The sequence below is a fragment of the Cicer arietinum genome, chromosome 1 (genome assembly GCF_000331145.2).
Source record: "Cicer arietinum cultivar CDC Frontier isolate Library 1 chromosome 1, Cicar.CDCFrontier_v2.0, whole genome shotgun sequence".
NCBI lineage: Eukaryota > Viridiplantae > Streptophyta > Magnoliopsida > Fabales > Fabaceae > Cicer > Cicer arietinum.
Genome location: NC_021160.2, coordinates 770,356 through 798,235, shown reverse-complemented (window position 1 = coordinate 798,235; position 27,880 = coordinate 770,356). Strand labels below are relative to the sequence as shown.

The 27,880-nt window shown below is 28.2% G+C and overlaps 3 protein-coding genes, 1 long non-coding RNA gene and 1 other non-coding gene across 10 annotated transcripts in view; 3 read left to right on the top strand and 2 right to left on the bottom strand.

The window, feature by feature from the left end:
- The window catches only part of LOC140921091 (uncharacterized), an 8,352-nt gene extending 7,516 nt beyond the window's left edge, over window positions 1-836 (bottom strand). The window contains exons 1-2 of the long non-coding RNA XR_012161248.1: window positions 479-836; window positions 239-310 (exon numbers count right to left, since the gene is read on the bottom strand). This is a non-coding gene — a long non-coding RNA (uncharacterized lncRNA). The remainder of the gene's footprint in view (window positions 1-238; window positions 311-478) is intronic.
- LOC101501842 (uncharacterized) overlaps window positions 1-9,152 on the top strand; it is a 22,329-nt gene extending 13,177 nt beyond the window's left edge. For 2 of the 3 annotated variants that reach the window (XM_073370490.1, XM_073370375.1), the window contains 8 exons: window positions 6,846-7,044; window positions 7,130-7,192; window positions 7,281-7,397; window positions 7,490-7,754; window positions 7,831-7,989; window positions 8,083-8,234; window positions 8,322-8,378; window positions 8,437-9,152. In XM_073370490.1, coding sequence (XP_073226591.1) covers window positions 6,846-7,044; window positions 7,130-7,192; window positions 7,281-7,397; window positions 7,490-7,754; window positions 7,831-7,989; window positions 8,083-8,234; window positions 8,322-8,378; window positions 8,437-8,593 — 1,169 coding nt within the window. In that variant the 3' untranslated portion in view covers window positions 8,594-9,152. The remainder of the gene's footprint in view (window positions 1-6,845; window positions 7,045-7,129; window positions 7,193-7,280; window positions 7,398-7,489; window positions 7,755-7,830; window positions 7,990-8,082; window positions 8,235-8,321; window positions 8,379-8,436) is intronic. The other variant, XM_073370597.1, reaches the window with a different exon arrangement.
- Window positions 9,153-10,784: 1,632 nt separating this feature from the next.
- Window positions 10,785-10,858, top strand: TRNAV-CAC (transfer RNA valine (anticodon CAC)). The gene has a single exon. It is a non-coding gene; the product is annotated as a tRNA-Val (tRNA).
- A 5,790-nt stretch (window positions 10,859-16,648) lies between these two features.
- LOC101498768 (tubby-like F-box protein 8) lies at window positions 16,649-20,795 on the top strand. Of its 3 annotated transcripts, none has more exons than XM_004485469.4 (6): window positions 16,649-16,890; window positions 17,199-17,263; window positions 17,870-18,301; window positions 18,442-18,529; window positions 19,274-19,406; window positions 19,858-20,795. In XM_004485469.4, the coding sequence occupies exons 3-6, from the start codon at window positions 17,954-17,956 to the stop codon at window positions 20,573-20,575; spliced, it is 1,287 nt and encodes a 428-aa protein (XP_004485526.1). In that variant the 5' UTR covers window positions 16,649-16,890; window positions 17,199-17,263; window positions 17,870-17,953; the 3' UTR covers window positions 20,576-20,795. The 3 variants fall into 3 exon arrangements, with proteins under 3 accessions (XP_004485526.1, XP_073226223.1, XP_073226222.1); XM_073370121.1 differs by having other exon boundaries at window positions 16,740-16,890; window positions 17,953-18,301; XM_073370122.1 differs by lacking the exon at window positions 17,199-17,263 and having other exon boundaries at window positions 16,695-16,890.
- Window positions 20,796-23,165: 2,370 nt separating this feature from the next.
- Window positions 23,166-27,880, bottom strand: part of LOC101498432 (uncharacterized) — a 6,723-nt gene continuing 2,008 nt past the window's right edge. The window contains exons 5-16 of one of the 2 annotated variants that reach the window (XR_001143519.3): window positions 27,621-27,815; window positions 27,428-27,482; window positions 27,057-27,272; window positions 26,833-26,906; window positions 26,496-26,688; window positions 26,299-26,358; window positions 25,964-26,209; window positions 25,594-25,852; window positions 25,307-25,512; window positions 24,103-24,153; window positions 23,864-23,993; window positions 23,559-23,698 (exon numbers count right to left, since the gene is read on the bottom strand). Coding sequence is in view for 1 of the 2 variants with exons in the window: in XM_004485468.4 (XP_004485525.1) it covers window positions 23,408-23,698; window positions 24,103-24,153; window positions 25,307-25,512; window positions 25,594-25,852; window positions 25,964-26,209; window positions 26,299-26,358; window positions 26,496-26,688; window positions 26,833-26,906; window positions 27,057-27,272; window positions 27,428-27,482; window positions 27,621-27,815 (1,846 nt within the window). In the remaining variant the exon portion in view is untranslated. Of the gene's footprint in view, window positions 23,699-23,863; window positions 23,994-24,102; window positions 24,154-25,306; window positions 25,513-25,593; window positions 25,853-25,963; window positions 26,210-26,298; window positions 26,359-26,495; window positions 26,689-26,832; window positions 26,907-27,056; window positions 27,273-27,427; window positions 27,483-27,620; window positions 27,816-27,880 lie in introns of both variants that reach the window. The other variant, XM_004485468.4, reaches the window with a different exon arrangement.

Sequence of the window (27,880 nt, the reverse complement as noted above, 5' to 3'; positions counted from 1 at the left end):
GTGAAAAACATATTCAATCGCATAACAAATTCAAGATTTAAATACTTTAAATCATACGTAAATCAAATTAATAACATATTATATAACAATGACCGTTAAATTAAATAATTGACGAAATCGAGATAAAATTCAAAGGTTGTGTTTCCCAAATTTTTCAATAAATACTTTAATATAGAAAACAACAAAATAATAATAATAGCATTATAAAAATATATGACGATGATCGTCGTCAACTCACAGTTATGGAGAATCGTCTAAGTTTGCTCTCCAACAACTCTCAGAGTAGCCGGCAAGGTCTCAGTTGACAAATCTGAGTATCAAAAATATTTCCAAGGCTTTAGAGAAATTTATTCTAAAGTTTAACTACCTCTAGGAAACTATCAACATCATTTAAATATACTCTAAACACGAAATAAGATTTTTACTCAAAACTACATTTTTCTATGAATTCATACTAGGATTAGAGTTGTGCATTTACCTCAATGAGTCTCAATAAACCACTTTCAAGAGATGGGTACCCTTGTCCTCCCTTAGAACACAAACCCTAACCCAAAAATCTCAACCAAAAGAATTTGTAGGAGTTTGAGAAATTTAAGCTTGTGGGGATGTTAAACCTCCTTTAAGGATTGAGGGTTGAGTAATAGAGTGAGAAGAAGGAGGAGGGAAGAAAAGAAGGAAAGAAAACAAAAAAAATGAAGGAGGGGGGTTGCTGTCCGAGAGGAAGAGAGAGAGAGGAAATGGGAAAAATGAAGGAGGTGGCAAGGGTTTTGTTTTATTTAATTATTATTAATATTATTATTATTATTATTATAATATATATAAATACTTACGCAGGCGTAACATTAATTTTGCCCGTCTCTAATTATAAAAAGCCACCAGACAACAAAACGTGTCTTTAAATATAAGTTTATTTTTAATTACGTATTTATTATTTTTCTAAATATAACTTTAATTAATATTATTAATTTATTTTAATATATGAAAAGTTGCTATGAAATATATTAATACATACAAATTATTTTAATTTTTTTTATACACAATAAGCTCATTGGCTATACTACCAACTTTTATTAATAAGAGTAAAGTTTACAATAAAGATTTATACTTTAGGATGAAGGTAATATTAACATTAAACTTTTAGAAAATAAATTGTTATAACTTATTTTTTCAAGACTTACAAAATAAAATATTCAGTATAGCACAATTATTTTGATAATTTAACAATTGTAATTGATTAACGGTATAATTTCTTTTTTATACTAACAATATATACAGTGGCAGATCTAGACAAATTTTATTGGGACACTAACATAAAATAGATTATATATAAAATAGTTTTAATTAATTTATTATGCTTAATTTTGGTGTAGTGATAATTCTAATTTTAAGATGTATTAAAAATATCTGGTTTGAATTCAAGTATTTACAATTTTGTCAAACAAACTACTATAATTATAATAAAAATAATTAACATGGATAGTTAAACCAGAGACATAAAGTTTATAAAAATATCTATAACCACTAAGCAACTTCAAAATTTAATATTATTAACGAGACATTGATTTTATATATCATATATCATAGATAAATATTATCGTAGATATATCTATTTTATAGAAAAATAAAATTTTAGGGTGATAGTGGTCTCTCCTACTCTCATATCTAAACTCAGCCTCTTAGTATATATGAATTAAATTCTTTTATATATATATATATATATAACAAATATTTTTAACCTTCTTAATATACACCGAATCAGCATTTGTGTAGTTGAACGAGTGACTAACCTACGAGTGACCAATTCAATGACCATTCCGATTTTAAAAACCCTGAATATATACTATACTTATTTGAGCATCTCCTATAAGTCTTGACATATAATGTCATGATCCCTAACTTTTGAGGTACTTGTATTTGTATTTCAAATTCAGTCTAAGTGTATAAAAATGATGACATGACTTGGCACAATAGAGAACATACATTGTGCTACTTTAAAGGTGAGTTTGTCAAGATGCCACATGCCACAATAGTGTATACTATACCATTATGATGAAATTAGAATATTTGGCCCCCAATTGAAGATAAGTATTCCAGCATTCGATGTGCCTTAGCTCAGACAAATACAGAGTTCCTACAATCATAAAAACCACATGCAAGAATATTCATTATTGTGCGCAATATCTCTTCAGATCATTATGATAATAACAACCGGAATTTATTTTAAAAACCATGTTTCATAATCAACAAAAATATATAGAAAGCTTAATTTGATAGTTCAAATAAAAATATACTTCTATAAAAGAAAACAATATATCAAAAAATTGAAGAAAAAAACAATAAAGTAATCTTATAAATACACCAAATGAATTGATACTTGCAAGAACATCAATATGTGAATATAAATTTTTTCACTTCTCTATGATTGTCAATCACTAAACTTTATTTATTTTTTTAAAATTATAAAGTATTATATTGTTGTTAAGATACTACCGAAATAAAAAAAATAAAAAATAAAAGGAAACTAATCCTATCTTTAGAGTATCGGACCATTACATAAAATCAAAACAAAAAATGGTGACTAAAATAAATAAATTTGTTATGTATTATTAAAATTTTAATTTTGTTGTGCTTTTATATTTCTAAAGTAGAATTATTAAAAACAAATTATGAAAGTATTTGTGGGGTGTATAAAAAAACACACTTAAGAGGCAACAAAATAATACTCCAATTACTTTGTTATTCAACCTAGTAGACACTAATGTCTTTAGGGAATTAATTCCGAATTCTCTAAATTTTTCTTTTTCTTCGTTTATCAAAAGGTAGTGGTTTTAAGTTATATTTTGATTAAAAATCCTCTATGTGTTAATTTTTTTCAGTGGTTTCTATTCAAATTGAATTTTGTATGTGTGCTTTTTTCATGATTTTGTCAGATCGACGTTGATTGATTTCTCATCTTTGTGTGGTGTTTGTTTGATTTTCTGTCTTGTTGCGGTGTTCGTTTGATTTAAATTGACATATCAATTTCAATCAATTATTGATTCAATAAATGAATAGGTCGCCAACGTTGCATATCTGATGAAATTATCATTCCGATCACTTTGATTTTTGTCATAATTATTTTTAGGCATTGTGTAATTTTATGTTATTAACTTGAATATTGTAAATATGTCTGCATATTCACCATTTTTGTTTTTAGCGAATTTGTGTTGTATCTTATATAATTTTTCGATTTAAATGAATGAATATTATTTTCTTTTTGTCAAAATAATATATATATATATATATATATATATATAAATACTGCAATTATTGATTATTTAAGTGAAGTTATTTTATAAAAATTTAATTTATACCTTGATTAAATATTTTCCTTTTTTCTTTTTTTAGTATCATTTCAAAAATTCCAAATATTAAAATAAAAGAATTAATATTTTATTAAATTAAAATTATTACTGAATTTTTTTATATATTTTAAATATTTTATAACAAATAAAATAATCATCAATGTTATATTAAATTAATTCTTTATAATTGAAGAAGTGGCAAAAAGTGGTGTGTCGCTCCTTTTCCTCAGCCCACCCCTAGCTGACTCCTATGTCTCTCCAACTCTCGACATTGGGTTGAAGAAAAATAGTGGAATTGAGACATATGCTCCCTTCCATGGCCCTAATAATAAAACCCAATAGCACAATTGTTTCAATAGTACACTTTGATTAATTATCGGAAAACAAAATCTCATAGAAAATTAAATATTTAAAAGTAAGGTAGTTTGGCGATTATATCATTGTTTTGATTACATAAAAGAAATGAAATTAACTATAACATTATTTCTTTTTTTTTTTTATAGATAAATATAACATTATATTCTTCATTGGATTTGGTGTGCATATGTTTATTATTTATTATATTTGAGTTGAGAGGAAGTAATTTACAAAATCAAATTCATTAGTAAATCATGATCATATTTACCAAACACCAAATCATAATCTGATCGATAGTATCATACAAGTTGTGTACAAATCATTATGTTAGACTTTTTAAATGCAAAATCAATATTAATTAATGCAATTGATGTTTACTATATATACTTGAATCTCAATACTAAAGTATATTGGATTTTTCGTTCATAGGATAAGGGATTTGGTCTTTCCCTTTTCTCGGCTTTCTTCCTTGAATTTTGTTAACTTTGTCTTTGAGAGAAACAATGAAGATTTGGTGAAGTGGCTTGCTCTACTACTATAATTAAAGGCTATGCATTTTTAATATGCAGAATTAAATGTATCACATGTTGTGTCCGATTTAAATGTAGTGTATGTTACATTTTTAATAAGTCATATAATATATAATATAAGATAAAAAAACATATTTTATTCTTCAATCAATCAAAGTGTCGTTCTTGTGTACCAAATAAAGTTCACATGGTGGCACTAAATAGAAAGGACTGGACATTAACACTTTAATAAAGGTGTTTTGATTCGTGTAATCGTGTGAGTTATGTAACTAGCTAAAAGTGCTATAAACTCCAATAATGTGGAACTTGCTATTTTTCTATGTTTAAACTATAACTTTACTGATTAACAATGTAATTAACTTAAAATACAATTAGTGTCCAATAAATACTTAAAATAATTTTATGAAACATAAACAACTGCAAACAACTAGTCAATAATATACGAAATAATTGTTTGGTGATTGGTGAATCTCTAAGATCCAATTCACTTATTCTTTAACAAAAAAAAAATACATACACATTTAAATTTCTAAAAGGTCATAAAAATATTAGTTAAAATAACACATGATGAAATGGTTTCACATTCTTTAGATTTGCAAAAAAATAACAAATGTCAATATTATATGTATGAGATATAGTTATTCGTTGCAAAATTCAAATTAAAAAAAGATTTAAAGTTTATTTTATATATATATATATATATATTGCTAGAATATTATGAAATATATATATATTTACTTTGAAGAATGTCGACATATTTAAGAAGCTATAAAATGTTTAAGAGAACATTATATATTGTAAAAAATTCTACATAGTATTATTTTTTAGTTATTATTTAACAACTATCGTAATTTTTTTATCCATTTTTAAAATTTATACATCATATTCTTGTATTTTAATTGTGTTCTTTTAATTCTTTTTATGTTTGTTTTTCTCCACGTAAAAAATACATACCAAGTGCTAGATAGTAGCTAAATTATAACACAAGGGTTTGACAAAATTAAGAACGACAAACATTTATATGTCTAGTTGTTGGAGAATTAAAAAAAATATAAGCACAACATGCTAAGACAAGACAAATTGTATACGATGTTTCTGAGTCCTGCACAGGGTGGGAATTGGAAAAATCCGTTGAAGTTTTATATTGAAGAGACTTCGCACAATGTTAATATTTACAAGTTGGAGGTTTAACTTTTGTGGTGTGTCTAAGGCTTTTTAATTTTTAAAATAAAAGAAATTAACGCATTCAAATCAACTACCATGTATGTGTGTGTCATTCCCTTGAGTTTGAATTATGTGGTTTAATACTTTTAAGGACTAGAAAGTACACTTAAACTCAACGCACTTTTGAGTTTTTTCTCTTTTTTCTCTTTTGATTGACGTATATTATCTTAGATCCATACTTCTAAGTAACTGAAATAGTCACATTGATGATATAATTTTAGAATGTTTTTTTATATTGCAGTCAAACATGAATATAATTTGTAATTGGATTGTTTTATCTGAAAGATATCATAGTTTATATTCAAATTACACAATTTTAAACAGTTTTACGAAATATCTTTAAAGAAAGCAATTAATTTGTAATTCAATTTAATAATATATTTGTAACTTATTTTTAAAAAAACTGTTTTTTTTTTAATCAGAAAACAAGTAGTTCACATTCCCCTAATTTGTCAACTATTTTCTTCATTTGTTCAATGTCTGTCAGCATTAATAAAGCACAAACAAAGCAAAGGCAAAAGCTTAAGACCTAATTGGCAAGACGTCCTGATTGACCAACATCATTTGCACGTGTTTGTACGTTGGTGCATGCTTCTAACTAATTTCCCAGTATTTACGTAAAGATTAACTTAAAGTTTAATTACAATTTTAATTTTTTTATTATTATCAATTTACAGAATTGGTTTTCTTATTTTATAAATCTATAATTTTAGTTACTTTTTTAGATTTTTTAATTAAAAAATAACGATTTAACATATTTTAAATAATTTGACATATAATTTTATGATATAGAACAATATAGATGCATTTATTATTTATATGTCACTAACTATATAAAAATATGGAAAAAAATTCAAAGTTGAAAGCAAAATTTTTACATTGTTTTATTCCAATTTCATGGATGTTAATCACTTTATATTATCATATTATCATGTGATATGTCACATTATTTAAAGTTTCTCATGTCATATTTTTTAATTAAAAAATCAGAAAGAGTGATCAAAACTGTCGATTTTTAAAATAGAGAAATCAATTTTGTGAATAAATAAAAATAAGATGAATAAAACTACAATTAAACTTTAAATTAATTATTTGGACTATGTTACTAATAATAAGATTAATCTAATAATCAAAAGTGACATTTACTACATATTTTTTAACAATAAAAAGAAAACACATGAGTGCTCTTCAATATATTAAAAAGGTGCATGTACATAAATAAAAATATTTGATGAACATATACTTTATACTTTATACATTATCCCATAATTCTTTTTGGAATCTGAATCTTCAAATATATTCCATAGCAAGCAAGTATAAATACCCCCTACAAATATATGATAGTACATGCACCTTAATTCACACTTATCTCTTTCTTCCAATATTATAGAGAAGATGAAAGGGATATGGAATAGAGTGCATGGATTGAAACCAGTGATGCTTATGGTGTTAGTCCAAATTGCCTATGCTGCTGTTAATGTGCTTTACAAGCTTGCCATCAACGATGGAATGACTGTTAAAGTTGCTACTGCTTATCGTCTTGCTTTTGGTTCTGTTTTCACTATTCCTCTTGCTCTCATTACTGAAAGGTTCATATACATATTTATTACTACTTGCACCTCCTTCTTTTAATTAATTCCACTTATAATTTCTTTTTTTGTTCTATATATGAAGGAACAAGAGGCCAAAGCTTACTTGGAGGGTACTTTTCATGGCATTTCTATGCGGCTTATTTGGGTATGTATATATATATTATCTAAATTCTGATGTGAATAAACATGTAGTAATTAATATGGTAATGGTTATTATGTAATTAATATTGCAGGGGAAGTTTATTTCAAAACCTTTTCTATGAAGCCTTAGCTTTAACATCAGCAACGTTTGCTTCTGCTATCTACAACCTCATTCCTGCCATCACCTTTATCATGGCCATCTCATGCGGGTAATGAATAATGATCATCGCCGAATTTAATTAAATAATATAAAAATTAAGTTTGATATTTAGATGAAATGAATATTTGTGCATATATACAGATTTGAAAGATTAAATTTGAGGGCAGCAGCTGGAAAAGCAAAGGTGTTAGGAACTGTAATTGGAATAGGTGGGGCAATGATGTTGATATTTCTGAAAGGGGTAGAAATTGATATTTGGCCTTTTCATATAAACCTATTGCATCCACATGAAGACAAAAATAGACACGTGGCAGCAGCAGTAGATTCAGATTGTGGTAGTAAATGGTTTGGTGTTGTGTGTGCTGTTGCAAGCTGCTTCTCTTTTGCTTTATGGCTAATAATTCAGGTTTGGATAATTTGAATGATTAATATGTATAATATGAAGAATTAGTTGTTTAATATATAAAGATGTTTGGAAACAGGCTAAGATGAGCAAAGAATACCCAAGCCATTACTCAAGCACAGCATTAATGTCTACAATGGGAGCAATACAAGCCACTGCTTTTGGTGTTTCTGTTGAAAGAGATTTCAGTCAATGGAAGTTGGCTTGGAATATCAGGCTACTTGCTGTCGCTTACTCGGTACGGTATATATATTATATTATATGCTCTTTTATTTTTTATTTAATAAAAGGAATTCAATTGAAGTGATGTTTTATTTTAATATTGTTGTAGGGAATCGTTGCCTCTGGATTAGTGGTGATTGTGACTTCATGGTGCATCAAGATGAGGGGCCCACTATTTGCGTCTGTATTCAACCCCCTAATGCTCTTGTTTGTCACTCTTGTTGCTTCTCTCATGTTGGATGAAAAATTATATTTAGGAAGGTATATATGTATATATATTCACATTACTAATATAATATATTAATTAACTAATAATATTTTGATGATGATTTGTTTTGTAATGTATAGTATGATTGGAGCAGTGTTGATTGTGTGTGGATTGTACATGGTTCTTTGGGGAAAGAGAAAAGAGATGAAAAAGATTGCTCAATTGATGACATCCAAAATTGCTCAAGAGAAAGAGTAAAGAGATGAAAAAGATTGCTCAATTGATGACATCCAAAATTGCTCAAGAATCCGAAGATGTACAAGTTGTTGTTATGTCCACTACCGACGTTGATAAAGATTGTGATGATAATTTGTCAAAAAGTGAGGAAATTAAAAGTATTGGGGATCGATAGATACACAAATATTCTTCTAATTACTAGTATTGCAGAGCATGCCCTGTATTTAGTATTTACAATTTAGTTTTAATTTTGTTCGTTGATACTAGTAATTAGTAAAGTAAAGGCTTTATAATAATAGCATGTACACGTAGTGAGTTACAAAACAATTGAGGCCAAGCTGGTGTAGCAAAACTAGTGATCCATCACAGCTAAAAGCAACAATGTGCTTCTCTAGCACTTAAACAACTCCCACTGCAAAAATGTCGGATTCGTTTCTTCCTCTCAAAATGGGCCCTATTCGCATAAACCAACTTTAGATTGGGCTTGACCCATTAGGGCTATCAAGTTATCCAAATTGTAGGGAGCCCAAACCACCTCTATACCAATCTCACAGTTACGCGCTTTTTACCGTATTTTAGTTTACGATGGCGTAAAATACAGTATCAAATTATATCAAACTTTTGTAAATTTCATGTCAAACCTAAAATGAGCTTATAGCAAATAATATAGGAGACTTGTGTACAATTTTTTTTATAAGCCTGAACTTAGACTTTTTAATGGCTAACTTTGATTATTCATTGAGTATAGTTGTCTATTTTCAATTGAAGGATTTGTAGAGAAGAAAGATATTTGCATTCTATATACAATTTTGGCAGAATAAATTGAGTATTCTTTTAAGTTATATAAAAATATGAAATTGGTCTTTTAACTTTTTTTAATCAAGTTGATCTTTTTAGTTTAAAAAAATTATAATGTTATAATGTTTTTAGTTCTAACCTCATTTTAATTATATTTATAAATTTTTGAAATAGAAATATAAATTTTGTTATCAAATATATATAAAAAAACACAATAAATTTTTACGTTATTTCATAACATAGATCGAGATAACTTTGTATTTAATTTTAAAAATCTTAAAATTTATCTTACTTGAATTTTCTCTTGTTTGATTATTTTTCTAAAATTTGATTGAGGGTTTATATTTTTATAATTATTGCAATCAAAACAACCTAAGAATTATATGAGTTTTTTGAAAAAATTAAGATAACTTTTGGATTTTAATTATGCAGATTTAAAATTAAGATTACTGACGTAAATATTTATAAACATAAATGTCGAACTTGACATTATATAAAAGATAAAAGGTAAATTTATTTCAAAAAATAAAAATAAAAAACTAATTTGTTATTTATGTGTAACATAAACGACTGCTTAATATACTTTGTCAATAATTTTTTATAAAAGTTAAATAAAAAAAATTATTTGAATCATACTAACAAGTGTCTAACAATAAAAAAAAAATAGATTTTGAGAGAAAAATATCATTGTTTATAATTTAAATTACACAATTATTACCTTTTACATTTAAATTCTTAATAAATGTCCAAAAAAATTAGTTAATATTTTCATAAAGATAATTTTATGTGAGAGACATAATCATTTTACAAGCCCATTTTATTTTGTGTTAGTTAAAGTAGATATTTAAGACAACGAGATTTTGGAATTTGGAAATCAAATTAATTAATAGTTGAAAAATGATAAAAAATTCTATTACAAATTTATAAAATAATGAAGAAAATGAATATTGGCGATCAGTATTGAGCCCAAAATAGGTAAAATGGGCTATTCAATACAGGCGGCTAAAGATGAATGGCAATATACGTAAATAGTTAATGGCGCACAGGGGTAGCCATTTTTTGGATAATTATGCATTTATGACTTTGGCATTTTCGTAATTTCGTCAGATGATTATGGTCATTTGTTAGAAGAAGAATTAATAAATAAATATCTAGAAACTCGAGAAAAAGGATAGAAGAAGAAGGAAAGTAAAGGGTGTGAAGATGATGAAGAAGACGGTGGGTGCTGTGATGATTTTATTTTTGATATTTTCTCAAATGGAGAGCGTTGATCCCTCTTCTGCTGATTGTCTTGATGCTTGCACCACTGCCTGCGTTCAAAGAGACAGTTTGTCACTTCATTTATACTTTTTTTATATTTCTTCTAATTTTTCTTTTATAACATACAAAATTAATCATTTGTTTTAATTTTAAAAGCAATTGATGAGCTAATGTATGATTAATTAATATATATGCAGCAAGACTTATGCAACGCTGTGAAGGCAAGTGCCAGATTAGATGCGGTCCAGGTAACTAATTTTCTTCTACACTTTATTTAATTTATATCTTGAATGATTATGAACATCGAGGTCTGGGTGGTGTAGTTGGTTATCACGCTAGTCTCACACACTAGAGGTCCCCAGTTCGAACCTGGGCTCAGACATTCGTATTCTTTTTTTGCTGTATTTATTATTATGCTTTCTTATTTCTTGAATTTAATTTTATAGATTCCGTTGTGGAGGAGGAAATGGATTGAGTAAGCTAGCAAGTCTTCCTTAATAGCTTCACAAATTCCTGCCCTGGTGCCTCTTAGTTATAGTTTTTAATTAGTGAAATAAATATTAATTACCTTCTCAATACTTTTAAAGTTTGTTTCTTGTTGTATTATTACCTTCTAAATAAATTTGGATGAGGGGAAAGCGTTTTGAGATCAATTTTGTTCATGAATCGTGAGGGTAGATGTTTTGTGATGTGAAAGAAAACTGATACCTAGATAGTAATTGAAATTAAAAAAATTGCCTATAAGACAATTATTTACCATTCTGATATCATAATACATTTGCAAAAATTAAAAACTGTTCTTATGCTATAAAGTTTTAGGTTGTGTTGTGTACATTTGCATATTAGAGAATTAAGGATAATCTTGGTGGAATTATTTTACAATTCTCTTTACTTGCTTGCTTATACTTAGGCTAGTAAACACCATTCACTGACTTCTACTATTTTTTTTTAAATGTACTTTTGAATTTATGAATTTAACTATTAATATGATATACATTTATGAATTTAACTATTAACATGATATACATAGACATTTTTATTTATTTATTTATTTTTAATATATAATTATAATTTAGTTATTAAATTTTATTTGAAGATTTGTTGTTAATATAATTAATTTAAATGTTTTATTGAATTTTAAATTGTATATTAAGATAAAATTTCATGATTTTTAAACGTTCTAGTATTTAAAATTAATTAACTTTTTTAATGAAAAATATATTTTATTTATAACCCACTAATTGCTCCGTGATCGATACTACAATTTTAATTTCATGTCAACTGTCAACTCATTGGTATGTAGTTGAGTTCTCATTTATTTGTATGAAAAGCTTCCATTCTTTTTACAACATCATGACACGTTTTTTTTTTTAATGGCCTTTAATTTTTTAAGTGTTTATCATATTTTACATTTAAATTTTAATTCTTAGGAGCTTGCATCTTCTCTATACGATTAGATTTTTTTTATGCCAACCGCTAGATATCACTTTTTAATTTTTTAATTTTAATAAAAAAATAATTATTAATTTAATAAATTTTGAAAATATTAAAAATAAATCAAATTATATTAATAAAATCAAATAAAATACATATAATAAAAAAAATATATCAAAATTAAGGTGGTTGACTAGAATCAAAACAAATAACTTATATATTATTTTAATAATTTTCTTTATTTTTACAGATAAATTAACAACTTAATTATATTTTATTAATAATTATTTTCCATTTTTTATTTGAATTTAATAAATAAAAAATAATATAAAAATAAATAATATTAATAAAATCAAACAAAATACATTAAATTAAATAGAGAGAAAATATCAATTTAAACAAATAAAATACATCAAATTTAAATTAATGATGTTCACTTAAATATTCGGTTAAATTTCCTCTTCACAATTTGGTAGAAAGTTTCCTCGACATCATTAATTTATTGTGAAGATGACATTTATTAATTTAATGTGAGTAGGACATTTAGTTAGACTAAATGACATTTACGAGAACATCATTAAGTTTGATGTATTTTTTTTTAAATGAATGTATTTTATTTTATTTTATTAATATAATTTTTTATTTGTTTATTTATTAGATCCGAAAGAAAAACAAAAGAGTTGTTAAAATAAAATTAAGTTGTTAATGACGAAGTTGTCAAGATAATATACCACATTATTTATTTTGATACATCTACTCAATCGTATTAACTTTGATGTATTTTTTTCTATTAAATGTATTTTGTTTGATTTTATTAATATAATTTTGTTTCTTAATTTTTTTTAATCAAATTAATAATTATTCCTTTGTTAAAATAAAAAATTAAAATATTATAGATGGTCGTATCTCGATGATGCATCATGCGACCTCTTATTATTGAAAAAGAAAATCATCTTTTATGTAGTCGTAGAGTCGATATGAGATCTTTTATAGATAAAAAAATGTAAGACTTGATAAATAAATTTTAATATAAAATATAATAGAGAGTTAAAAAATAAAGAGAATAAAAAAAAACATCTAAAGATACAATGTTAATATGTTATTATTCATACAGTTAATTGAAATAGATGAGTATTATATATATAAATCACTAATTGCAAATCACTATTTTAATGAATTGTAAGATAGATATGATTAGTGTTAATTATATTCTTAATTATATACGAATGTAATCGATCAATATTATAAAAAAAAAATTAAAGTATCAAAACATATGAGTTACTCATATATATATTATCTCTGTTCTTTATTATAAATATTTATATGTTGGTGTTCTTAATATGTTGAACACTTTAAAATTTATTTTTTATATTTTAAGATAAATTAGTAGTATTAATAAGAGATATATTTTAAAAAATAAATAAATATATCTACTAATTTGAAAATGGTACTTATACTTAGCGACAATTTTTTTATTCAAATGATGCTTATAATTAAAGACTTATTTGATTTGATAAATCCCTAAAATATATTGGTCATCCTATAAATTTAATATTAATTCCACCCGTAGTAATTCAATTTAATCCTATTCGCTATTGATCAGATAAATTTATTTTGAGTTTAATGTAAAAATCACAAATTTAAAAGACAATAGGATCCAACTAAAATTAGTGGTTTCAAAAATATAATTTAGTAAAAAACCAACTCATGAACACCTTAAATTTGATCATCTCAAGGAAAGCATGAAGCAAATCATACATGGTCATTATTAGTTTCTTGAAGTACTGCAGTAACATTTTGACCAAAAACAACAAAGTAGTTGGGATGTAGATCAGAGATATGTTGAACTCATAATGAGTGCATGAAAAACGGGGTCCCCATATGAGACTTAATAAACAAATGATTGGAGGATATATATGGCTGACTCCTTTTTGTTATTTAATTAAAAGGAAAAAGAAAAACAACTACAATTAAACAAAAACAAAAACAAAATGTAAGGTCTTCAGGACTAGGAGCAACATATGTTTTGGTGTGAAGCTTCTATAATGATAAGAGATTGTCAAAGTCAAACTTTGACTCTATAACTCCAACTAGGATAGTATAGTATAGCCAATACATATAGTATATTCAATAATATGAAAGTTCAACAAATAAAAAAACACAAGTGAATGGAAAGAAAGATATCCAAAAAGGAGGCTTTAAAACCTTTCAACTCCAAACCATTGTCAACGTACCAAGTGAATAATTACATCGTACGATTACAATCAAGTGAGTTTGGGAGTGACTCTATCTTTGTTTTCATTTTGTCTTTTTGTAAGTTATTAATTTTATTTCAAATATTTAGGAAAATGGTTATATACTTATATGACATCTTAATTTGCTCAATTTGACGCTATGGTGATTGAAACTCTTATTCAATATTATCACAAATTCAATATGACCAAATAACCATCTCTAAACTCATCTAAATTTGATAATTACGATTAACCGTCGTTAACAATTAATTTTGCATAGTTTGTTAGTCAATTTTGCTTTAGATGATTGTGATTCATTTAATAGTCAAATGTTTTTACTTAAGTCTAGTATTTATCAATTATTTTTTTATTAAGATAATTTAACTAATTTGTTTCAATTCAACAAACCAAAACACTTGACAATATCATAAATTTTCAACGAATACAAGTAAATGATATTTTATATCTTTTATACAAGTGACATTATATATGTTGTAAATGATAACAAATAATAAAATTTGTCTTATGATATTTTAAAATTTCATATTCAACTTTCATTTGACTAAACAATATAATTTGAAGTTAAAATAAAAAATAAAAATTTAAAATAGCACTTCAAACTGATGAATTGTAATCGATTTTCTTCAATTTTGAGATATTTTTCGTCGAGAAACGTTTGGTGATAGTCAACCAACTCTGTAGAATTTAAAATTACTTCAAAGAGTGTCTAGTAGCAAAAATTTAAAGTTACATTAATTAATGATATAATCTATACAAGAAAAATGACAAAGATGAGTAAAATTCATTTCAATTGATTGTATATGTTGAATTAATTATTTACAATAGATATTTATATATCTTACTAAAAAGGAAACCTACATTAACTTTGATTATCAAACTCTTGACCACATTTTTAAGGAAACGACTTTAATGTACATTCTTATTTAATCAGCAAATAATTTATCTAATCAATTTAATTGAATCTGAAACTCACATTTACGAGTTAATATAGATTCTATTTTTGTTTTGTCTTCACGTAACCACAACAAATTTAATCTAAAATATTTAGAAAGTAGTTGGAAGACATTTTAATTTGGTAAACTCTTGAGCTCTTAATCACCTTTACCACAAATTCAATAAGGCTAAATAACTATCTCCAAATTCATCTAGACTTTGTTGCCATAGATTAACTAATTTATTTTGATTCAACAAACCAACCATTTGACAATTTCATTAATTTTCAATTGAAATTTAGCCGTCCGGTTTAAATATGATGAATTCGTGTTGTTAGACTTAATTCATCATTAATTCATTACGTCTAACACCTCATTCCAAAGTAGCAAAATATAAATAGAAGCTTAGGAAAAAAATATAAAAAAGGAAAGTTAGTTGGTAAAAGTATATTCACTATAGAAAGTAAAATAACCCGAATTAAAGTGACAGAGAGATAGTAATATAAATTCCTGAAGAAAAGAGGCAGGCAAAATATTAGATGTTTTTGGAAGTATGTCTGAAAATAAATAAATAAAAAAGATGATAACTTAACGATATAGATAAGATAAGGAAAGTCCATGACATTACATTCCTTGTAAATCGCCGCAACCTTTTCGACACGATTTGGTGGTGGACAACAGCTGAGTGGGTACGTTGTTTAAACACATTTATTATTATCATTATTACTTTTCTAGTTTTATTTTTACTTCAAAATAATATTTATTTATCTATAAAATTCAAAAAGACCTAATATAAATTCGTTAACAACCACAAAAACAATCTACCAATAAACTCACATAATTGATGTTGTTAATATAAAATAAAAAAATATTCACAAATTTAATAAAATTATAATAGTTAAACTATACTTGTTTTAATATCTGAATATTAATAATATTGAAGTTATTGATAGAATGACTTGAAATTAATTTATTAAAATAAATATTACATCGGAATAAGTCAAATAACTTCATATTTAGTCAACAAAATAAAAAAAAACAGAAAAATAAATTAATATAAAATATTTAATTTAAATAAAAATAGGATAAAATGAAGTAGAAATAATGATTTCAAATAAAAACATAGTTTAACATAATTTCTGATCTATCACGAAGATAAAGACGAAAGAGATCGAGAAAAACTAGCTACGGTATTATTATCATTATTATATTATTACTATTATCACTAACCTTCTATACGTCAGAATGAATTACATTAATTAAATTTTGAAAATACTCCTACTATACAATAATATAATAGTAATTGAATTTCTTTCATACTTTTTTCTTTTAGTATCATCAACTAGATTTAACCAAGTTTTGGAGTCCGGATATAAAGACGAAAGAGATCGAGAAAAACTAGCTACGGTATTATTATCATTATTATATTATTACTATTATCACTAACCTTCTATACGTCAGAATGAATTACATTAATTAAATTTTGAAAATACTCCTACTATACAATAATATAATAGTAATTGAATTTCTTTCATACTTTTTTCTTTTAGTATCATCAACTAGATTTAACCAAGTTTTGGAGTCCGGATACAAGAGAGAGAGAGAGAGAGAGAAGAGAGAGAGAGAGAGAGAGAGAGAGAGAGAGAGAGAGAGAGAGGTTTGAGGAACTGAAGATGTTAGCATTTTGTGACCTAAAGTTTTTATCTTTTTGCAACTATTTCTCATTTCAGTTTCATTGAATACAAGTGTTCTCATTCTGATTCTACTCTAGATCTATCTATTCTCATTACTTGGTATGTTTTTTCTTCCAAATCCAAAGTGTTCTCTTTTTTCTTTTCCATTATTCACTGAAACTATCTTTGAAGCTTTTCTTCAAATCTAGAGACTTTGGTCAACTGGATTTCTGTTGAAATTACTTGGAAAAAAGTTTTTTTTTTTTTTTTTTGAGGTTTTAAATTATCTCTTTTAGGTTTGTGGAATGAAAATGGTTAGCATAGTAATGGAGCTAATTTGGTTCTAGTGTTTGTAAGATGAAATCTTGAATGAGATTGTTGGATTTGATATTTCAAGATTTGATGACTTATTTGGTCATGCTTTGCAGATTAAAGAAGGCTTGTGATCTAGCTTTTGAGTTTTGGTCAACTGAGATTAACTCAAGTTTTAAAAGTTAGTTTCTCTTCCTGCATCTCGTACATTTTGGTACTTCTTTGTGTTAAGAATGATAGTTAAATAAATAATTACAAGTGATTGTTTTCCCTTTTTAAAACTAAATATTCTAAAACTTAATTAAAAGACACACATTAAATATTTAAAACTCACTTTTGACTTGTAAATTCAAGCTTAAAGTAGCTAAGTAACTCTTACTTCTGAGAGTTATATCTGCAAAACTAGCTGGTAAGTATGTGATTACTTTGCCATTTTTGTTGTTGTAGTAATTTATTTGCCTAGTAAGGCTTTCCATTACCATATAAAATCCAATTAACATTTACAGAGTTACAAAATTATATTTTTTTTCCCAGTCGAAGCAAAGTGTTGCCATTTTTACTTCAGTAATCTTCACCATTTCACAAAAAAAGAGCAGATATTGCTATTTTGAACTATTCTTGCATTTTGTCTATAAAAATTGATATATCGGATGTTTTCTTATTCATTCTGTAGTCTTCGCCTCGTTTGATAGTATTTTGGTGGGATAACAAATAATAATTGCTAAATTCAAACAATAATGTTAAATGGTGATGTGAATGTTGAGCTGAAACTCTTCTTTGATGGCAGCCATATGCTCACAGTGGTTGGATGTAGTGCTTCAGAAGTTCTATGAAGAGCTATATATAATTATTGTTGGGATCCTCCTGCAGAATGTCATTCCGTAGCATAGTTCGTGATGTTCGTGATAGTTTCGGGAGCTTATCTAGGCGTAGTTTTGATGTCAAACTTACCGGCCATCTTAGAGGGAAATCCCATGGTTCGGTGCAGGATTTGCATGATCAGCCTCTAGTCATTCAAAATAGTTGCTGGGCGAGTTTACCCCCAGAATTACTATTCGATGTAATTAGACGGCTAGAGGAGAGTGAGAATACATGGCCTTCACGGAAGCATGTAGTTGCATGTGCTGCTGTTTGCCAGTCTTGGAGGAATATGTGCAAGGACATTGTTAAGAGCCCCGAGTTCTGTGGCAAACTTACATTCCCTGTGTCTTTGAAGCAGGTTTGCCGCATTATTTTTATCCCGTAGACTATCTCACTTTTTTTTTTATTAACAAATAACAATGTATATTTATGTAAAAGATAACAATAATGGTTGATATTGTAGCAACATGCTGATTTTTTATTCCTTCCACTTTTCAGCCAGGGCCGCGTGATGGAATCATTCAATGCTTTATCAAAAGAGATAAATCTAACTTAACATACCACCTATTCCTTTGTCTGAGCCCTGGTAAACGCTCTTTTCTTACACGTAGTTACCCCTTGGGTTTAACTGGTTTTTTGTTCAGATGCTTCTGGTGTGATCATGTTGATTTGTTCTAATGTAATGTTTCAAAATTCGAACAATTTGGGTTTTTCAAGTTTCTGGCTATATGAATATTTGTGCATACGTTGATTGCAGCTGCATGTGTGTAGATGTATGCATGGATGTTTTATTTGAGATCTAAATGGGATGACACTTGCTATAGAGTAATTTGCGCAAATCAATTGCTAGTATTAGAGGGTAGTTTTGGAAATGGTCTTCATATGTCAAGTTTCTGTTCACATTTTCCTGTTTCTTTCTTTGAATCAGCAATTACCCATTGCTCTGAGCATGAAAATCGGATAGTTCCATATCGGTTTATTTCCGTGTTTAATAATTTCCCTTTGTGATTGATACTAGGAGTCTTGGATATTCTTTGTCTGATAGCCATTAAGTCGGGGGCAAGGGTTAAAGGTCTATTTTGTCGTTTTATATAAATTCTTTTAGCAACATTCCTTCTGTAATTTTAATGCTATGGACATATCCTATTCTATTGTCATCTAATATATAATTTTCTTCTAATCAATAAAGTTTATAAGTTTCATTATTTTATACTCATCGTTTTTCCTGATTTGCTATTGGTGCATTGATTACTATTATATTCAAATAGTGCATGTTGAACTCATTTTATTTTTGTTCCTGTTTCATTTTTATTTACTATGACTATTGCAGCTTTGTTAGTTGAGAATGGAAAGTTTCTCCTTTCTGCTAAGAGGACACGGAGAACAACGTACACCGAGTATGTTATTTCCATGGATGCTGACAATATCTCTAGGTCAAGCAATACTTACATTGGAAAGCTGAGGTAAGTTTACTGCTGCAAGTATTTTTAATTGTTGGTTTAATGACATTGTGCTTATCGATTGTTTTTCTCTTTAAAAATATGCTGTTAAAACAACTATGGTTTTAGATTCGAACCATCTAAATGCATTCTAACTCCCAGAAGTAGAACAGCAGAATGCTGATCTTGCAAAGTTGCAATGAATTTCAGTTGGTGTATTAAGTAAACTTTTTTACCTTAATATGTTTAAATGCACATAATTATAATTATTAAAAAATAAGTTGCAACTGTTATGACCAAAGGTGTATAGCTTCTTATTCCATCATTAACTTTCCACTTATGTGATGCAGATATATCTTTTTTCTTTCTTTCTTATGTTCATATCTTGAAGCCTATTTATCAAGTTTTTTATGTTCTATTTTATATCTTTGTCTTCTAACTTATGATATTTTATATTATTATTTTGATACACCAGATCAAACTTTCTTGGAACAAGATTCATTATATATGATACACAGCCTCCCTACAGTTCAGCCCATATATGCCCTCCGGGGACTGGGAAGACAAGCCGCAGATTTTATTCCAAAAAGGTATCGCCTAAGGTCCCATCTGGGAGTTACAACATAGCTCAGGTAACATATGAATTAAACGTTCTCGGGACTCGAGGACCAAGAAAAATGCACTGCATTATGCATTCAATACCAGCTTCAGCACTTGATGCAGGCGGCTCCGTTCCGGGACAGCCAGAGCTTCTTCCCCGTTCCCTAGAGGACTCATTCCGGAGCATCTCATTTTCAAAATCTCTAGACCATTCCGTCGAGTTCAGCAGTTCACGGTTTTCTGAAATCGGGGGTTCCATTATTAATGACGACGATGATGGCAAGACGAGACCTTTGGTTCTGAAAAACAAACCTCCTAGATGGCATGAACAGTTACAATGCTGGTGTCTTAATTTCCGGGGACGAGTAACAGTTGCATCTGTTAAAAACTTTCAGCTGATTGCTGCAACTCAACCACCGGCTGGCGCGCCAACACCATCTCAACCAGCTCCACCGGAACACGATAAGATTATTCTGCAATTTGGCAAAGTTGGGAAAGATATGTTCACCATGGATTATCGATATCCTTTATCTGCATTCCAAGCTTTTGCAATATGCTTGAGCAGCTTTGACACCAAGTTGGCTTGTGAATAGGTTAATCATGAAGAAGAGAGATTTTTAAGGTGAACTAATCAAAACCTGTTGTTGTGGTATGTTTCTCTTTGTTTTTATCTTATTATTAATAGTGTAATTGGATTAGGCAATTGTTATTGCTCAGATGATGTATGACTAAATTGTAACCCTAGTTTATCCCTGATGTAATAGGGTTTAAAGCATTTTTAACTTACAATGTTGCTGTGTTTCTTTCTCGGTATATTCAATCGTAACAATGCCATCTTATCCTTGGACCAACAAACTATCATAGGTTATATCAAAAATATAAAAAACTATCATATTGTTAAATATGTTTTTGTCTCTAAGATGATGAAAATACTGTGTTTTTGGTCTCAACCAACAATTTTATCTGTTTTTTATGCCCTAAAAAGTAAATTAGTACTTGATTTTAATTCTAGGTTCTCATTAGGGACTAATGGGACTAAAAGTACTGTTAAACTGAAATATTTTAGATTCATGAACAAATGATTTGTTTCCCTAGTAAATCTGAAAATTAAACAAACTATGAAAGAAGATAACATAATGTGTGGGGTTCAACTTGGCATGATAATGAAAATGAATAACCAGCTTTATTGTAGCCGAAAATACAACAACGATGAGGTGGGTGGGGAAATTAGATATTGTCCGTATAAAGTCAAACAATTATTAGTCACTAAATGGAAAATAAATCTAAATCATATAATGCTTTTCACATGATACTGAATATAATTGACTCAAAAAAATGATACTGAATAGAAATAAAGTCTTTGCATAAAAAATATTAATAATAAAGCCAAAAGTGAGGTATCATAAAGAAGGACCACAAACAATATAGTATACTCAATCTAGGGGAGTACACGGGTTCTGTTAAGTAGGTTTTGTTAAATACTCAATTGTATTTGATTTAAATTAAGTTTACATCATGTAATTTTTACACAAATTCTAACTGAACCATAAAATTCTACCCCTTCATCTTAATACGGGAATATCTCAAAAATCATAAAATTCTAGCATACTGTCTATTTCACAAATACAACAAAATATATAAAACAACTCAATTAATAACTATAGTAAAAAACAATAAGAAAAAATATGTTGCATAAGTGGTTCAACAATTAAATTATAACAATATGTCAATAGTTGAAAAAATAATAATAATAATTTATACCACATTGAAGTTGAGTTTATAGGTTCAAAATAACAAATTCATTATTTAAATCAAACACACTTGAGTTTAAACTTGATTTGAATTGATCTTAAATTTGAATGAGTTGGGTATATTTTGAGTGGCTGAGTTTGTGGGTTAATCCATATCTGTGAATACCTCAAATCGACTTTAATTTGTTTTATAATAGCAGAAAGATATGCCTACCTGAGCACTTTTCATTTGCGCTTCGTTATATATGTAATTTAATGTACGATGTTCAGTCTAATTTAATTAATTTGTTTTAATTTTATAATATTCATTTTAACTGAATTTATTTAAATTTTAGTTTCAATACTAAATTAAAGTTTAGAAAAGAATTATGTTGTTAATGCTAAGAGCAAACTTTTAGAGAAAAAGGTCTGGGAAAAATTAATAATTGCTTTTGAAATTCTTTTTATATTATGGTCTAGATATTTTTTAAAGTAAATAACTTTTTAAAAGAGTATTATTTAAGGAGATATATTAACCGATAATTCAAGTTGGATATATTTTATTATAATTCTAATTTTACTCATCATTCCATTGAACTCGGAATTAAAAACACTATTTTCTTCAAAAATTGGATGGTTAGAAAAACAATCATTAGAGAAACATATTTTGGAAGATGATTTTTTTTTAATCAAATATTAGTACTTTAAAATGAGTTTGAATACATGTAATTTAAATTTTAAATCACGTATATTCTTTTATTTTAATCTATTTTATTGTATTACGAGAAGAAGGAGTTAGTTTGATAATATATAATTTTTCTAACAATGAGAATTTCACAGAAATCAATAGGGATGCCAATAGCCGATACAATTTTGACGCGAGTATGAATAATAAAATTTTGACAAATACATCTTGCAGCCTTTAAATTGTTAATGACATTAGTTTTTCCATTGTTTTCAACTAGTTCTGTTAAGTTTCATTACGTGTACACAGTTATCATGACAAAATAAGCTAAATAATTATTAGACATAACATGATATATAGTCCTCAATGACATTAGATATCAACTCAAACTTTTTCCTAGTGAAACAATTACTAGATATAAGATGTTTGCAAGTTTGAATTTGAGCTAAAAGAGTATTTGGAGTTTGAATTTGGGCTAAAAGAATATTCGTATTGAACTAGAGTCGAATTTTGAAATGAACCAATTCTTATCGAATCGAGTTGAACTATAAGTTTGACTCAGCTCGACTAATTTTAAGCCCTATTTGGTGGAGTGGAGCTTACAAATGTCAGCCAGAACAAGAAAATCAAATAACACTTTTGGTGAAACAAATTATATTGATTTGGAAGTTGAGCTGAAAAATACCATGAGGTAAAAATTTCGATCAAAAGAGTAGGCATGACAATGAAGGTAAGTAAAGTACACTAAGGCAAAATCAAAGTGGAAAGTGTCTGACAAGCAAAATAGATTGAATTTTGGCAAAAGGGTTTTTGAATATCATGTGACACACTATACAGCATTTTACCAAATTTCCTAAGCCTACTTAACTAACAACAACTACAAAATAACAAACACTTGTGATCTTTGCATCCTACGCCCGTGCTTCTGATCTTTGTACACATACAAATGCAAATTTTTGAAATAAAACATTTAAAAAATTCACACGAATTACATCTGAATTTCCTTGTGTTTAATACCTGAACAGCTCAGGGAAAGACCACATTATGAACTTGACAAAAATGTCACACTCGAGGAATTCAATATGAGCGGTGCGTCCAATGAGTGTGTTAAAGCTCCTGCCGTAGGAAGAAATTTCAAAGTTTATATCACAGCGCATGACCACGCGGTGTTCGGAGTGCATTTGTATTTGGTCCAAGCAATTATTTAACATCTCCAGGAAGACTTTCCCTTGTTTAGAAAAATCCAAAGAAGCAGCTGGACACAGTTCTATTCTGGCTGAATGATATGGAACATAACCATCCTAACACACAATAAGAAGCTACTATTATGATGGAACATTAGAAGTAAAAGGAAAAAAAAGCTACATGTTTATAAAATATAGATTTAAATATGCTTCTAGTCTCTGTAATTTGCATATATATATTTTTTTTTTTTTGCTTTTAGTCCAAGTAATAAGAAAGCAAACCTGCATTAGGGTACTGAGATCCAGCAAAATTTAGAAAATATAACTTTTCAAAATTTGTTTAATTAGAGTACTGAAATCAATGCACTCAATCATTTCATTTGTAAGCTTAGACTGGCTTCATTTTTAATCCCTATTGATTGAGTAGAACAAGTCAAGATATTAAAGTCTGGAAGGCACCTTAGAGGGATGAGGCAAGATGGCAGCACTCGAAACTAGAAAAAGCATGTAAAGGAAGTTACCTGAGGTGAGGATAAAAGAATCACATTCCTAAAGTTTGCCAGTGTCTTCTTCTGCAGTACAAGATAAACAGCACTTTAATTCGGCAACCAAAGACCGATAAAAATAGCACTGATAGTTACATGCATTTGTTTCTTATTCATTTACACTGACTAGTGGCGGATCTTGCACAAAATATCGTAAGGAGCCGTAGAGCGACAAGTATTATCTAAAATATTATAATTGAAATTCTTAAAAGTCATATAACTTTTTTTAGAGTTTCACACAATTTATACATAGTAGACAACTTGAAAAAGTTAGAATTTCAATTATCACAAGTTTTACAATTTCACAAGTCACACAATTCACACAAGTTTTTAGAACTTTACACAATTCAATCAAATAAAATATATCCATTTTACGATTTTCATCTTTGTTGAAAATTTCTTATGTTTAAAAATTGTGTCACTCCTAAAAAAATACACATATTAATTAAAATAACTCACAATTAAAAAATAGTATCATACTACATCATATATTAATGGTTAATATGTAACAGTTTGCTAATAGTTAGTAGTTGAGTTGCTAGCTAGGGTGTTAGAGTTTGTCCGTTCGAGATTAATTAGTTTATCCTTCGATATTAAGTAGTTTATCTATATATAGAGAGTTTGTTGTATTAATTTTATTAGTATAAATTCTAAGAGAAGGGTAACAAATTGAACAAAGATTTAAGATAAAAGAGGTACATAGGTGGAGAGGGGAGAGGCGAAATGAGAGGTAAGTTTCTCAAAATCACAAAGGTTTGAGGATATTTTAATAATTTATCACTATACTTTTCATTTATCACTATTATTGTGATAATCTATCATTATTATATATATAAATATTGATAATATATAGTTATTATATATATAAAAAAAAATATATATATATATAGGGATGTCGTGGCCCCTCCTGATAAGATCGGCACTAACACGACAATATTGAACAGTAATCTTCAAATTTGACAAACCCTTTTGTAGACACTTTTACCAACCAGTGAAGCACAAACACAAACACAGGACAAACAAGACACTGACACACGTCAACGTCAATAGTAATTTGAGAAAATGAAAACAATTGAATGTAATCGCATACACTGAAAGACGCCTTTAATTTGAAGTATCGGTGCTACATAGCTACCTACCTACATTTCAAACCCAAAAAAATATGCATTATTTTTATTACCCTTGAAAGCTTGAATATGAAGGTGTTCTCAAGATCATGATCATCAGTGAAAGTTAGTTGATGTATGCATTGTGTGCCCTTTATCTTCTTCAAAAGCCACAATCCTGAATTGAATATAGAGTTTGAACTGTACATATAACCCAAGTGTGGACCAGATATAGAAACATATGTATACAAATATCTTAGATATGGCTCCATTATGCTTTCTGAAATCAAAGAAAAAGCCACATTACTTCCTATAATTTTAGTAATTATTATTCTTCATTATTTCAAAACAGCCTAAATACCTGCTAAAGCAGTTCTGATAATGAGATTCCCAATTGAATGACCAACAAAGCTAAGCTTGATATCTTTTAAGTTTCCGATTTTTGAAGCTTTATCTATCTTTCTTTTCAGGAAAGAGATAACTTCCTGCGCAAGCCGTAATCCCATTTCTCTGAAATCTTCTGATGTTTTATCTTCGTTTGTCTTTGACATGAGAACTTGTATTTTGGGGTCTATTAAAAGCCACTGGTTACGAACAAGCCGTAAATCTAAATGATGTCCCTGTTAACATTTGAGTGATAGAGTTTACTTAGTCAAATGATCCAGTAGCCACAAGTACAAACATGAAACAAGTAAATTCCAAATAAATCAGGCCAAGAATTTGAAGCATGCCTGAAAACCATGAACAAAAACAACTACTCTCAAAACGTGCTCATTTGGATGTGGACCTATCCCAGATAACTTGTTTATGGCTGTATATCCATTTTCAAGGACATGTTCTGATTCTTCCTTGGAAGGATAAAAGTATGACTTTATACAGGCAGAATGGTACATATTTTCCAAGCGCTCGACAATGATAATAGGAATCCGCAAAGGGTCTTTAAATATAAACATGTCTTGAAGTGAACGATTGTTGATCTGCATGGAATTCACATGTAAGAAATTCTAATCAGCAAGAAAAGGAAAGATTTTAAATATAAACATTCCATAAATAAACTAGGACTTACCCTCATTTGTGCTATACCTTGTCTGTGAAGTTCAGCTCGCACTATGGCAGTTTGAACAGGCTGAAAAACAAAATAACGGGAACATAATTGAGAATTCGTCAGGAAGGTTCATAAGAAGACAATATAATGATTAGTATCAAACTCAAAGGGCGTTTATGAAGTTTACAAATGTTGTATAGTTTATATTAGATAATTACATCATCAGTTAGTTTCCATGTACTTGATGATCGTCCATGTATGCCACGGTTCAATGATGTCCTCTCAACACCCTTACTCATGTACTGGTGGGGTATCTCAACTTTTGAGTACACCATCCATATTGACCATTCAGTTCTTCGATCGTTAGCCCATGAGTTGCGTAGAATTTCCAGTATCTTTGTTTTATTCTCCCTGGGTGAAGTGATAAAGTTGAATGAAAAAAAAAAAAAAAAAGCATGCTATTGACTTGAAGGAATGATAAATATTATGCACAAAGATATTAAACTTAATGTTTCTTTTCTCTTAAGTAACATAACAGTCTGTTCTAAATATTACCTGTGAAATTTCAGAAATGAATTCCAAAGATATAAGATCTGGTTCCCACTAGATTGCAAAGAGTTTAACAAATCCTAAGAAAAAGGTTGAAACGATTCCACGGTAAGATGATTGATATTATAAGCAGCTTTATGTACAGAAGCAAGTATTAAATAAGCAATAAGTCTAAAACATCAAGAAGGGAGAACAGATAATGAGCCATTCTTGTTGACAGAATCAAGGACCTCATCACTGATTTGTGTCGTGTCGGACAGTTGAAGAGATGCTTCCCCAGTAATACTTTTCGCATGTGCTGGTGAAGTATAATGTAATGATTTGGTAACATCTGGTTCAAAAGTTGTTCCCGTCAAATCAATAGCTTTGTTAATTCCTTTGCTTATTTTTCTCAGGTCTTCAAGTAGGATATCATGGGCTGTCCTCAATGCTTTGATGAGCATAACCTGATTTTCAAGAAAATGCATATATCTAGATAAAATTCACTAAGGAAACTAAACCAATAACGTAGATTACAGTCTTACATCACCAACTTGAACACCTCAACGAAACAAGAAGCATCACTACAAAGTTATAAAAGAATTACTGCAACGGTGCATACCTTGTTTGACCCAACAAAGTCTTCGCCATAAGTTCCTTCACAAGCCGAAGAATCACTGGTATAATTAAATTAACATTATTAAAACAATGTAGTTTGTAACAATGGTTAATGAGACAGATATGTTGCAAGGCAATGGATACTAAGTATGGAATCTATTTTGTTTTGAACCATATAAACATTCATTCTGACAAACCTTGGTACCTTCAATTGCGGTTTATGATAATTGGGTTTTACTAGACTGATATGAACAGTTGTATCTACAACAACAGCGTGGGAAGCATCGAAATGTACAGGGCAATATGAATGCAATCCCAGAAGAGCTTTAGAAGGGATTCTATACTCATGAACTGAAACTGCATATGCATCCAGTGAACTTTGTAACTCAGGCCTGAACAATGATGTAAACAGTTTCAGAGAGTTTCATTTATTTAATACACATAGAACTAGGGAAAG